General features: G+C 47.4%; 1 protein-coding gene across 1 annotated transcript; it reads right to left on the bottom strand.

Annotated features, from left to right (window-relative positions):
• Positions 1-304: 304 nt before the first annotated feature.
• LOC139832247 (uncharacterized) lies at positions 305-10,974 on the bottom strand. The gene is made up of 2 exons (XM_071821904.1): positions 9,660-10,974; positions 305-2,334 (listed from the first exon to the last, which is right to left on the bottom strand). Exons 1-2 carry the CDS (start codon positions 10,972-10,974, stop codon positions 305-307), a joined length of 3,345 nt encoding a protein of 1,114 aa, XP_071678005.1.
• Between the last annotated feature and the right edge of the window lie 3,547 nt (positions 10,975-14,521).

The following is a 14,521-nucleotide window of genomic DNA, read 5'->3' as shown; positions in this document are numbered from 1 at the left end:
GGTCATCTAGCCAGCACGGGGTGACGAGGACGTACGTGGAGCTGCCTGCAAGTTCTACTCTCTACTGGAAACTTCTACGTAGCTCCCTCTTGGTAGCCCTTCGGATTTTCCTGAAAAACACGTAGTTTGGTAGGGTATGGATCGTGCCTTGAAGGGTCACGTCCTTGCTGTATATATACTCATAGATGGATAGCAAACGTACAGCTCAAGGCTTTACAACAGACGTACATCAGATCTCAAGCAGATCCTAACGTTCCTAGGTTGTTAGCTACAATTTGTTACAACGTTACAATTATATTGTTTATCATCCTCCCTCAATCTCAACCGGCTGAGACAGATTGAGATTGCGTCTACATGCTTCAAAAGCTGGTAAAGGAAGAGGCTTTGTGAATATATCTGCCACTTGATCCTTCGAAGAGATGAACTTGATCTGAAGTTGTTTTCGAGCCACTCGTTCTCTGACAAAATGAAAATCAACCTCTATATGCTTGGTGCGAGCATGAAACACTGGATTGGAAGATAGATAGGTAGCTCCAATGTTGTCACACCATATTATAGGTATACGTGCTTGAGGAAAACCCAACTCCCGAAGAAGAGACTGTACCCAAATAATTTCAGCTGTTGCGTTTGCTACTGCCTTGTATTCCGACTCAGTACTAGAACGAGACACAGTAGCTTGCTTACGTGCAGCCCAGGCGACCAAATTACCACCATAGAAGATGGCATGCCCCCCCGTGGATCGCCTGTCATCCATATTACCAGCCCAATCCGCATCAGAAAAAGCTGACAAGAGAGTGTTTGAAGTACGGCGAAGAGTCAAGCCATGGCCCATTGTGAACTTAACAAACCGAAGGATGCGTTTGACAGCTGTCCAATGAGGATCCCTAGGAGCCTGCAAATATTGACATACTTTGTTGACAGCAAAAGAAATATCTGGACGGGTGAGAGTGAGATATTGTAACCCTCCAACAATGCTGCGATAGCGAGTGGCATCATCAGCAGAAAGCGGCGTGCCCTCATGTGCAGAAAGCCGGTCAACAACAGTCATAGGAGTGGAAGCTGGCGTACACTTAAGCATATTAGCACGCTGAAGAAGCTCCAGTGAATATTTCTTCTGAGTGAGAAGAAGACCTCCAGAAGTCTGACGGTGAACCTCAGTGCCAAGAAAATAGTGAAGGGGGCCCAAATCCTTGACTGCGAATGCAGAACTCATCTCAAGAATTAACCGAGCAGTAGCAGAAGATGAAGAACTGACAACAATTATATCATCAACATATACAAGGAGGAACATAGTGAGACCTGTCCGACAGAGGATGAACAAAGATGTATCAGCAGTGGATGCTCGAAAACCAAGTGAGCCAAGAACAGAACTGAGTCTAGCATGCCACGCACGAGGAGCTTGTTTGAGACCATATATAGCCTTCTGAAGATGACATAAGTATGAAGGATGCAAAGGATCCTCAAATCCAGGAGGTTGCCGCATGAACACTTCCTCCTCAAGTACACCATTCAGAAAGGCATTTTGGATATCCAGTTGGCGAAGGTGCCAGCCGCGACACACTGCAAGAGACAATAATAGGCGGATTGTAGTATGCTTGACAACTGGACTGAATGTATCCTCATAATCTTGTCCATAACGCTGCCGGAAACCCTTAGCCACAAGCCGTGCTTTATAGCGTTCAATAGAGCCATCGGAATTATGCTTGATCTTGAAAACCCACTTAGAATCGATCACATTAATACCCGGACGAGGAGGGACAAGCTGCCATGTACCATTTTTAAGCAGCGCTGAATATTCTGCGTCCATGGCTGACTTCCAGTGGGCAGTACTGAGAGCATCTGAGAGATTTCGAGGCTCGGCAGACGCGCGCGAGAGTGCATGCGCCATGCAGGTGGCAGTCCAGGCAATGGTTCCGTCTGTGCGTTGTTTGGGCTGGCGTACACCGCGCTGAAGCCGTGTAACAACGCCCATGGGCTCAGGCACGGGAGCAGAAGGACCAGGTGATGAATCGGCAGCAGACTGCGTGGATGCGGGCGAAAATTCCAGACGACGCTGAACTGGCTCCGGACCAGGAGCTGGAGACTGCTCGGAAACACCCAGCAGGAGATCACGGCCTGAAGAAGTTGGTGCAGGTGAGGCTGGATCCGGGTCGGGGACGCACGACCCAGCATGGCTTGGTACACCAGGCGAGGCATGCACATGCACATCAACGTGATCATTGCTGATGGCTGGAGATAGGAGTTCCAGACGGGCTCCTCTTCCAATTCCTGCACTGTGGTTAGGTAAAAGCAACGGTGCATGCACAATATCATCAAATTGGCCACTACTAGGAACTGAATGAACAGTATTTTCAGATGTATGAGTAGGGAGTTGTGAGAATGGGAAAATGCCTTCATCAAAGACAACATCTCGGGATATGTAAACACGATTAGTGGGCACATGTAAACATTTGTAGCCTTTATGGAGGGAGCTATAGCCAAGAAACACACACTTTTTGGATCGAAATTCGAGCTTTTTGCTATTGTAGGGTCGAAGATGAGGCCAACACGCACATCCGAAAACACGAAAAAAGGTGTAGTCCGGCGCTTCGCCAAGAAGGCGTTCCAACGGAGTTTGCATGTTAATGACGCGACTAGGGAGTCGATTGATGAGAAAGCATGCTGTGGAAAATGCATCACTCCAAAAGCGAAAAGGAACCGAAGCATGAGCAAGAAGGGTTAAGCCAGTTTCCACGATGTGGCGATGTTTACGCTCTGCGGTACCATTTTGTTGGTGTGTGTGCGGGCAAGAAACTCGATGAGATATACCAATATTACTAAAGAATTGGTTGAGTTTAATGTACTCTCCTCCCCAATCAGTTTGAACATGGATTATTTTTCTATTGAGAAGACGTTCTACATGACGCTGGAATTGCAAGAAAATATCAAAGACATCATTCTTGCGTTTGAGAAGATATAACCAAGTAAAACGACTGTATCCATCAATAAAACTGACATAATAAGTGTGTCCATGATACGTCTCCGACGTATCGATAATTTCTTATGTTCCATGCCACATTATTGATGTTATCTACATGTTTTATGCACACTTTATGTCATATTCGTGCATTTTCTGGAACTAACCTATTAACAAGATGCCGAAGTGCCGATTCTTTGTTTTCTGCTGTTTTTGGTTTCAGAAATCCTAGTAAGGAAATATTCTCGGAATTGGACGAAATCAACGCTCAGGGGCCTATTTTGCCACGAAGCTTCCAGAAGTCCGAAGACGAAACGAAGTGGGGCCACAGGATGCCCAAACCCTAGGGCGGCGTGGCCCCCCCTGGCCGCGCCGGCCTATGGTGTGGGGCCCCTGTGCCCCCTCTTGACCTACCCTTCCGCATACTTAAAGCCTCCGTGACGAAACCCCCAGTACCGAGAGCCACGATACGGAAAACCTTCCAGAGACGCCGCCGCCGCCGATCCCATCTCGGGGGATCCAGGAGATCGCCTCCGGCACCCTGCCGGAGAGGGGAATCATCTCCCGGAGGACTCTACGCCGCCATGGTCGCCTCCGGTGTGATGTGTGAGTAGTCTACCCCTGGACTATGGGTCCATAGCAGTAGCTAGATGGTTGTCTTCTCCCCATTGTGCTATCATTGTCGGATCTTGTGAGCTGCCTAACATGATCAAGATCATCTATCTGTAATCCTATATGTTGCGTTTGTTGGGATCCGATGAATAGAGAATACTTGTTATGTTGATTATTAAAGTTATATCTATGTGTTGTTTATGATCTTGCATGCTCTCCGTTACTAGTAGATGCTCTGGCCAAGTAGATGCTTGTAACTCCAAGAGGGAGTATTTATGCTCGATAGTGGGTTCATGCCTGCATTGACACCTGGGACGATGATGAAAGTTCTAAGGTTGTGTTGTGCTGTTGCCACTAGGGATAAAACATTGATGCTATGTCTAAGGATGTAGTTGTTGATTACATTACGCACCATACTTAATGCAATTGTCTGTTGCTTTGCAACTTAATACTGGAGGGGGTTCGGATGATAACCTGAAGGTGGACTTTTTAGGCATAGATGCAGTTGGATGGCGGTCTATGTACTTTGTCGTAATGCCCAATTAAATCTCACTATACTCATCATGATATGTATGTGCATGGTCATGCTCTCTTTATTTGTCAATTGCCCAACTGTAATTTGTTCACCCAACATGCTGTTTGTCTTATGGGAGAGACACCTCTAGTGAACTGTGGACCCCGGTCCAATTCTCTTTACTGAAATACAATCTACTGCAATACTTGTTCTACTATTTTCTGCAAACAATCATCTTCCACACAATACGGTTAATCCTTTGTTACAGCAAGCCGGTGAGATTGACAACCTCACTGTTTCGTTGGGACAAAGTACTTTGGTTGTGTTGTGCAGGTTCCACGTTGACGCCGGAATCCCTGGTGTTGCGCCGCACTACATCCCGCCACCATCAACCTTCAACGTGCTTCTTGGCTCCTCCTGGTTCGATAAACCTTGGTTTCTTTCTGAAGGAAAACTTGCTGCTGTGCTCATCATACCTTCCTCTTGGGGTTCCCAACGAACGTGTGAGTTACACGCCATCAAGCTAAATTTCTGGCGCCGTTGCCGGGGAGATCAAGACACGCTGCAAGGGAAGTCTCCACTTCTCAATCTCTTTACTTTGTTTTTGTCTTGCTTAGTTTTATTTACTACTTTGTTTGCTGCACTAAATCAAAATACAAAAAAATTAGTTGCTAGTTTTACTTTACTTGCTATCTTGTTTGCTATATCAAAAACACAAAAAAAAATTAGTTACTTGCAGTTACTTTACTTATTTCATCATGTTTCCTTTTAATTTTACCACAAAAGACATACCGGTAGGACGTGGGTCTATAGTTGGGAGAAATAATATAGAAGAATTTTTCAATCATGTTAGTACCATTGAAAATTTTGAAGATAGACACTTGGTAGACCTTGCGCCTACTTATGAAATTGCTGCTGCGCATTTAGTTCGCCTGTTGGAAACTAAATTTATTAATCTTAATCCTATAATCCAACACATGTTTCTCACACTTGGTGATATGGAAGAAGGGGAAAAGAAAGATTTTGTTTTAGAAACCCTTCTTAGAGAATTTGGTGGTCTAGCAAGAGAAGCTAGAAAGGTCTTTGCTAAATTTAATATGCTTGATTCTCATACTAATTTTGTTAGTCTCCTTGAAAAGATGGACATGGATAGAATAAGATACACTAATAATATTGATGATGGTGGGGAGATCAAAGCACCAATACTATGTAAACTCTTAGCTATGAATGATGCACTAGAAAATAACTATGCTTGGCTTGTTCCTGAAAATTTGTTTGATGAGAGTAGCACGCCTAAGACTAATGAAAAGGGAGATGCTAAAACTTATGTATCTAATATACTATGCCTAGTTGAGAAAACTCCACACCCCGCTGAGAATGCACCACCCTTTGATAATACTTGATACACACTTTCTGCGCCTAGCTGAAAGGCGTTAAAGAAAAGCGCTTATGGGAGACAACCCATGTTTTTTACCTACAGTACTTTGTTTTTATTTTGTGTCTTGGAAGTTGTTTACTACTGTAGCAACCTCTTCTTATCTTAGTTTTGTGTTTTGTTGTGCCAAGTTAAGCCGTTGATAGAAAAGTAAGTACTAGACTTGGATTACTGCGCAGTTCCAGATTTCTTTGCTGTCACGAATCTGGGTCCACCTCCCTGTAGGTAGCTCAGAAAATTAAGCCAATTTACGTGCATGATCCTCAGATATGTACGCAACTTTCATTCAATTTGAGCATTTTCATTTGAGCAAGTCTGGTGCCATTTTAAAATTCGTCAATACGAACTGATCTGTTTTGACAGATTCTGCCTTTTATTTCGCATTGTCTCTTTTGCTATGTTGGATGAATTTCTTTGATCCACTAATGTCCAGTAGCATTATGCAATGTCCATAAGTGTTAAGAATGATTGTGTCACCTCTGAATATGTTAATTTTTATTGTGCACTAACCCTCTAATGAGTTGTTTCGAGTTTGGTGTGGAGGAAGTTTTCAAGGATCAAGAGAGGAGTATGATGCAACATGATCAAGGAGAGTGAAAGCTCTAAGCTTGGGGATGCCCCGGTGGTTCACCCCTGCATATATTAAGAAGACTCAAGCGTCTAAGCTTGGGGATGCCCAAGGCATCCCCTTCTTCATCGACAACATTATCAGGTTCCTCCTCTGAAACTATATTTTTATTCCATCACATCTTATGTGCTTTTTCTTGGAGCGTCGGTTTGTTTTTGTTTTTGTTTTGTTTGAATAAAATGTATCCTAGCATTCACTATATGGGAGAGAGACACGCTCCGCTGTAGCATATGGACAAGTATGTCCTTGGTTTCTACTCATAGTATTCATGGCGAAGTTTCTTCTTCGTTAAATTGTTATATGGTTGGAATTGGAAAATGATACATGTAGTAATTGCTATTAATGTCTTGGGGTAATGTGATACTTGGCAATTGTTGTGCTCATGTTTAAGCTCTTGCATCATATGCTTTGCACCCATTAATGAAGAAATACATAGAGCATGCTAAAATTTGGTTTGCATATTTGGTTCCTCTAAGGTCTAGATAATTTCTAGTATTGAGTTTGAACAACAAGGAAGATGGTGTAGAGTCTTATAATGTTTTCAATATGTCTTTTATGTGAGTTTTGCTGCACCGGTTCATCCTTGTGTTTGTTTCAAATAAGCTTTGCTAGCCTAAACCTTGTATCGAGAGGGAATACTTCTCATGCATCCAAAATACTTGAGCCAACCACTATGCCATTTGTGTCCACCATACCTACCTACTACATGGTATTTTCCGCCATTCCAAAGTATATTGCTTGAGTGCTACCTTTAAAATTCCATCATTCACCTTTGCAATATATAGCTCATGGGACAAATAGCTTAAAAACTATTGTGGTATTGAATATGTAATTATGCACTTTATCTCTTATTAAGTTGCTTGTTGTGCGATAACCATGTTCACTGGGGACGCCATCAACTATTCTTTGTTGAATTTCATGTGAGTTGCTATGCATGTCCGTCTTGTCTGAAGTAAGAGAGATCTACCACCTTATGGTTAAGCATGCATGTTGTTAGAGAAGAACATTGGGCCGCTAACTAAAGCCATGATCCATGGTGGAAGTTTCAGTTTTAGACATATATCCTCAATCTCAAATGAGAAAATTATTAATTGTTGTTACATGCTTATGCATAAAAGAGGAGTCCATTATCTGTTGTCTATGTTGTCCCGGTATGGATGTCTAAGTTGAAGAATAATCAATAGCGAGAAATCCAATGCGAGCTTTCTCCTTAGACCTTTGTACAGGCGGCATAGAGGTACCCCTTTGTGACACTTGGTCAAAACATGTGCATTGTGATGATCCGGTAGTCCAAGCTAATTAGGACAAGGTGCGGGCACTATTAGTACACTATGCATGAGGCTTGCAACTTATAAGATATAATTTACATGATACATATGCTTTATTACTACCGTTGACAAAATTGTTTCATGTTTTCAAAATCAAAGCTCTAGCACAAATATAGCAATCGATGCTTTTCCTCTATGGAGGACAATTCTTTTACTTTCAATGTTGAGTCAGTTCACCTATTTCTCTCCACCTCAAGAAGCAAACACTTGTGTGAACTGTGCATTGATTCCTACATACTTGCTTATTGCACTTATTATATTACTCTATGTTGACAATATCCATGAGATATACATGTTACAAGTTGAAAGCAACCGCTGAAACTTAATCTTCTTTTGTGTTGCTTCAATGCCTTTACTTTGAATTATTGCTTTATGAGTTAACTCTTATGCAAGACTTATTGATGCTTGTCTGGAAGTGCTATTCATGAAAAGTCTTTGCTTTATGATTCACTTGTTTACTCATGTCATATACATTGTTTTGATCGCTGCATTCACTACATATGCTTTACAAATAGTATGATCAAGATTATGATGGCATGTCACTCCAGAAATTATCTCCTCCGGCACCCTGCCGGAGAGGGGAATCATCTCCCGGAGGACTCTATGCCGCCATGGTCGCCTCCGGTGTGATGTGTGAGTAGTCTACCCCTGGACTATGGGTCCATAGCAGTAGCTAGATGGTTGTCTTCTCCCCATTGTGCTATCATTGTCGGATCTTGTGAGCTGCCTAACATGATCAAGATCATCTATCTGTAATCCTATATGTTGTGTTTGTTGGGATCCGATGAATAGAGAATACTTGTTATGTTGATTATCAAAGTTATATCTATGTGTTGTTTATTATCTTGCATGCTCTCCATTACTAGTAGATGCTCTGGCCAAGTAGATGCTTGTAACTTCAAGAGGGAGTATTTATGCTCGATAGTGGGTTCATGCCTGCATTGACACAGGACGATGTGAGAAAGTTCTAAGGTTGTGTTGTGCTGTTGCCACTAGGGATAAAACATTGATGCTATGTCTAAGGATGTAGTTGTTGATTACATTACGCACCATACTTAATGCAATTGTCTGTTGCTTTGCAACTTAATACTGGAGGGGGTTCGGATGATAACCTGAAGGTGGACTTTTTAGGCATAGATGCAGTTGGATGGCGGTCTATGTACTTTGTCGTAATGCCCAATTAAATCTCACTATACTCATCATGATATGTATGTGCATGGTCATGCTCTCTTTATTTGTCAATTGCCCAACTGTAATTTGTTCACCCAACATGCTGTTTGTCTTATGGGAGAGACACCTCTAGTGAACTGTGGACCCCGGTCCAATTCTCTTTACTGAAATACAATCTACTGTAATACTTGTTCTACTGTTTTCTGCAAACAATCATCTTCCACACAATACGGTTAATCCTTTGTTACAGCAAGCCGGTGAGATTGACAACCTCACTGTTTCGTTGGGACAAAGTACTTTGGTTGTGTTGTGCAGGTTCCACGTTGGCGCCGGAATCCCTGGTGTTGCGCCGCACTACATCCCGCCGCCATCAACCTTCAACGTGCTTCTTGGCTCCTCCTGGTTCGATAAACCTTGGTTTCTTTCTGAGGGAAAACTTGCTGTTGTGCTCATCATACCTTCCTCTTGGGGTTCCCAACGAACGTGTGAGTTACACGCCATCAGTCCACTAACAGAGGTTTGAGCAGGACCCCATACATCGGAATAAATAATCTCAAGTGGTGCTGAAACTACATGAGTGGAAAGGGAAAATGGCAATTGATGACTTTTGCCTTGTTGACAAGCATCACAAATTACATTATTATGCAAATCTAATGAAGGAAGCTGGCGATGATGCAATATGTGTTGAACTATGGGGGTAGCTGGATGTCCTAAACGACAGTGCCACTTCTCGCGTGACACCTTTATTCCACTGAAGACTTGTTTTGCAGGAGAGTCATCAAGGCGATAAAGACCTCCGTAACACCGACCGCTAAGGAGTATGGCCCTCGTGTCCCGATCCTTGACAAAGAAAAAATGAGAGTGAAACTCAAAGAAAACTCTGTTGTCTAAAGTGAATCGACGAACCGACAAAAGGCTACGAGTAACGGATGGAACATGTAAAACTCCTTTAAGGTGCAGAGATTGAGATGAAGGAGTAGGAAGACTAGAATGGCCAATATGATGAATTTGCATACCATTCCCGTTTGCGGCGTGGACTTGATCATTGCCGCGGTAGTTCTCCTTCACCGTGAGTTTGTCGAGCTCGTTGGTGAGATGGTCGGTGGCGCCGGTGTCCATGTACCACCCCGGATCAACCGAGTGAGAAGAGGTGTGACCATGGCCATGAGTGGTAGCTGCAGCCACTTGACGGTCCATGTAGCGTCCATCATTATCCACACCGAGGTACTCTTGTTTGAAGCGTTTGAAGCAGCGGGATGCGATGTGCCCGGCCTTGTCACAGATCTGACAAATAGGCCGGTTACCGCTGCCTCCACCAGAACGTGCACCTCCTCCAGATTGGAAGGCGCCACCTCCTCCAGATTGGAAGCCGCCACCTCCACCAGATTGAGGAGCACCACGCGAGCCTCCGCCTGCTCCAGATTGGAAGCCACCACTTGAGCCGCCAGCAGGTTTGTTGGTGTAGAACGGCTTGGGCGGGTTCCGCTGATCCGCACCCGAGCGGAAGTCAGGGCGGAAGGAGTTCTTGCTGCTGCGGTAGGAGGAGTTGGCGGAGAAGCCGCCATGACCGCCTTGAAGCTCGGCCTTACGAGCCTCCACTCGTTGCTCCATACTCTGGAGCTGCGCGAGCAGATCACGTACCGGAATCGGAGTGGTCCGGTTGGTGATGACCGCGACGAGGGGATCATAGTCATCGTCCAGGCCATCGAGGACATAGCCGATGAACTCCTCCGGACGCAGGGGCTGGCCGATGGAGGTAAGGGTGTCGGACATGGCCTTGATTTTGTTGAAGTAGGTGGTGATGGAGAGCTCGAGTTTCTTCGTCTCCTGAAGCTGGCGACGGATGGCCATGAACCTCGCAGTAGTTTGCGAGGAGAAGCTGGCGGCGAGGGCGGACCACGCCTCCTGGGAGGTGCTGGAGAAGAGGATGAGGCCTTGCACAGCCTCACTTGACGTGGACATGATGGCGGAGAGAATCGCTGCATCTTGTTGGTGCCACGCCGAGTACTCGGGGTTGTAGACGCGGCGAGGGGCCGTCGCATCATCGGCGGCCTTGGGGTTGTCGATTTCCTCGGGCGGGCAGGGAAAGCTGCCATCAACAAAACCCAGAAGTAGATGACTTCGGAGTACTTGAGTTACCTGAGCGCGCCAATAGAGATAGTTCTCGGCGCCAAGACGGACGGTGATGAGCGGGGCGAAGTTGAACGGCCCGGCGGAAGAGGACGACGAGGAACCGGCGGCGAAGGAGAGCTTGGGGTTCGCCAACCTTGATCCCGTACTGCTGCTGCTCCTGGCAGAGGACAAGGCATCGCTCTCCGCAGAGATAGTCATCGTCGCAGCGGAAGGATAGGTAGATGCGATCTGGGCGAGTTGTATTGTAGGCTCTGATACCATGAAAAACACGTAGTTTGGTAGGGTATGGATCGTGCCTTGAAGGGTCACGTCCTTGCTGTATATATACTCATAGATGGATAGCAAACGTACAGCTCAAGGCTTTACAACAGACGTACATCAGATCTCAAGCAGATCCTAACGTTCCTAGGTTGTTAGCTACAATTTGTTACAACGTTACAATCATATTGTTTATCATTTCCAAGGGCAGTGATAAGGAGTGAGTGATCAGGCTCAAAGTAGGGGTCAAATGCTACTTACCACGAAAATGTATAACACGGAAATCGTAAGAGGTACAATATATAAACATGTGTTTTAAATATGTTGTATACATATGTGTTGTAATCAATGCTTACTTAGAGAAAATTATCCAAGTTACTACAAAAGCTTCCACGACGAAGTCGTGGGTCGTCTCGTTAGAAATCGTGGATTGCCCAATGGCCTAGTGGTGCGACCGTGCGAGTAAGTAGCGACGCATTGTATGTTTCTTCGTGTCTCTTTGCGTTTGGTTCAGTATTGACGATTTGTTTAGATCACCACGCGCGAATCAGTAGAATCGTGCATTTCGCTGTGACCAATCGTTACCACCCGGGAACCTAGCGCTCTCGCGCCGCTCCCGCGAGCGGCCGGGAGCCCGTGGCGGCGCCCCTCCCCGAGCCCCCCTCCCCTTCCCCTCCGTCTCGCCGCCGCCAGAGGCGTCGCCGGGCAAAGCCCGTGCGGCGCCGGCGCCCGGCGGGCCCCCTTCCCCTCGCGCGGTGGTGGCGGCGCGGGCCACCCACGGCCGGTGAGGGCGCCGCGCTTGGAGTCGGGCGCGGCGGCGCGGATCCTCGACGTCGGCGTGGAGACGGCAGCGCGTCCCCGGCATGCTCGTGGCGGCGGTCGCCTCGCGGAGTGGCCCTGGCGGCTCCGGCGGCTGCAGGTTTCGGGCGGCGCGAGCTCCTCTCTCGGCGGAATCGGGAGGACGAACGTGGTCGCCCCGACGGCGTGCTGGTGGCCCCCTTAGTCGGCGGCGACCCTGTGTGCCGCCCCAGGCTGGGATCTGGCGCCTCACGGGCCGGGCAGGGGGCCGGGCCCCTTCTGAGCCCAGATCCATCCCCGATTTGGTCGGGATCTTCGTTTCGGTGGGTGCGTGTAGTGGCCAGGTTCGGTGTGCCGCCTTGGTAGCAAGCTTGGCCGGCGGCGGTGGCCTGCCGGTGTTGGTGAGGGTGTTGGGAGGCGTGTTGGCTTTCCCACGGACCGGCAGGGGCCTGGTGCCATGCGAAGCCATCGTCTTTCGTCCCGCGATCTGGTGTTGCCGGCAGCCACGGGGGCTGTTGGTCTACCGATCCTCCAGTAGGGCTCTCTCCAGTCAGGTTCGATGCTTCCAGGCAGGGGGTCCGGTGTTCTCGCTGCGAAGGTCTACTCGTTCTCTTCCTTTTCTTCGTTGAGCTCTGAGCTGGGATGTCGGGGCGGCGGCCCTGGAAGCTGGGAGTCATGTTGGTTGGCGGGCGAGCCAATGACTCTGGTGCTGGCTGGTTGCCACGGCCGTGAGGGCGGCGTGGTGGTCGGCGAGTTGAGTGTTGTGGGGTGTAGTTGGTGGTGATGTTGCCAAAGGGAAACCTTTGCCCCTCGGGCCACGGCGGCGGCGTCCGCGGACGACGTTCCCTTGTTGAAGGCGCCGTGAGGCCAATCTCCGATCCTCTACTGCGTCCGGGTGAAAACCCAAGATCCTCGGATCGGGCGGTGGCGGCACTCCGGTGTCGTGCTCTTCTTGAAGACACCGTCTTGGAGCCCACAACGCGAGGCTCACCGATGGTTGTGACGGAGGTGATTCTTCGGCAAGGCTTGCTCCGTGCCCCTTCCCTTGTCGAGCTTCCTTGGCGCTGCTGTTCGGTTTGTGCGCAACGAGGGTTGGCCCCCGGTGGTCGTCGGCTTCCGGTGGCGTTTCTGCGACGAAGGAGGTCTGTTGAGGCGCGCGTGAAAATGGCTCGCTCTCGAGTGAGCTCCAGCCCGACACTGTAGACTCCAGCTCTTCTCCGAGTCTCGTAGGCGCTTTGGCTGAGCTCGTTGATCACGCTTTCAGGTGTAGCTTCTTCGGTAGTTCGTGTGGGTGTGTGTGGTGTCGTTCTGTAAGCTGGGTTCAGCACTTTGTATCGTTCTCGCTGTTGGTGGCTTTGTTAATTCAAAGTCGGACACTTGAGTGCCTTTTATCTATAAAAAAAATCGTGCATTTCGTAGCGGACCCAGAAAAACATATGGTGGAAAATCTACTGAGTTGGGGCATTTCTTGTATAAATTTGCATAAATCAGAAGAAATTTCACTGAAATATGAACAAACATTAAACAAATTCAAAATATTGAGTGGGGGCAACGCTATTGTGCCAAGCCACATGGAGCCGAACCAAGGTCTAACTAGTTTTTGGAGCCAACCGTCACAAATTTGGTGATGTTCTTGATGCGGCCAAGCCTAGGCGCGAGTTTTCGAAATAGTTTCACAAAGAGGATAGCCAAGGGATTAGTTTTTTTCTTGTGGTCAAACTTGTCAAAAACAAATACAACAGAGACATACTTTCTCCGTCTAAAAATAAATGTCTCACTTTTATCTTGATTCTACCATGACGCACGTTAGAATAGATGTTGAGCTCCCACCATCGCCAAATCCAAAGAAGCGAGTCAATGAATAGGCACAATTCAAGTTAATAGGCACATGTCGACCGCGGGACGAGCCCATGTTGCCTACCTAGAATCGCCATCTTTAGAGCAAGGTCCTTGTTCCGACACTTATATCGCCCTAGCCGCCAACAAACACCAATGATACACAGAGAAACTAGTCTCGTTAGATTTGAAGAACGACTAAGGACCGAGCTAGCCATCTGCTTCACAACGATGCCGATTAGAGCGCTGCCAAGATGGGGGGAGAAGCAAGAGCACCAGCGCACGCCATCCGAGCCCTTGATGCGACGCCGCAAAAAAACTTAGCACAACCCTAAGAGGGTCTCCAGTTTTATCGTCCAAAGTGATTTGGAGCGCATCGCACACTTAACCTCTCCGAGTCGCATGTCCCAAACAGGCTTCACTGCTTCAGTTCGGCGGTGTCCAAATATTGCCCGGTATGCCCACCCCTGCATTTTTGTGAAGAGAAACTAGCATGTTTAGGGTTTAGAGTAATCCGCACTCCATTGCTGCAACAAAGATCCCCTTCTAGAACGCCGACCACATCCAGATCCAAAACATCACCGTCGCCCTCACCTCATCTCACGGGTCCCAAGCTCCTGATCCTTTGGGAATCAATCAAGCATATGCCCATCCATCCGGTGTGCTTTTCCGGTGTGCCGCCACCATCATCAGCGGTTTCCCCGGCCACCGTCGCCGTCACGGCGGTAAAAGCAACGGTCACTCCCGCCGCAGTAGTAACGGAAACCCACCGGATCCACCCTCCACGTGTCCACGCGCCGTCCTTATCCACTCCTTCCCCCGTTCCATCCCGTTATAAATTCCCACCACCCCG

The sequence above is a fragment of the Lolium perenne genome, chromosome 1 (assembly GCF_019359855.2).
Source record: "Lolium perenne isolate Kyuss_39 chromosome 1, Kyuss_2.0, whole genome shotgun sequence".
Taxonomy (NCBI): domain Eukaryota; kingdom Viridiplantae; phylum Streptophyta; class Magnoliopsida; order Poales; family Poaceae; genus Lolium; species Lolium perenne.
This window is presented reverse-complemented; position numbering and strand designations above follow the sequence as displayed.

Coding starts and splice junctions, on each gene's coding strand:
- LOC139832247 (XM_071821904.1), bottom strand. CDS start 10,974: ATGACTATCTCTGCGGAGAGCGATGCCTTGTCCTCTGCCAGGAGCAGC. Junction 2,335..9,659: donor CCACGCCGCAAACGGGAATG/GTATGCAAATTC, acceptor CTGTTCATTCAG/TTCCTAGTAGTGGCCAATTT.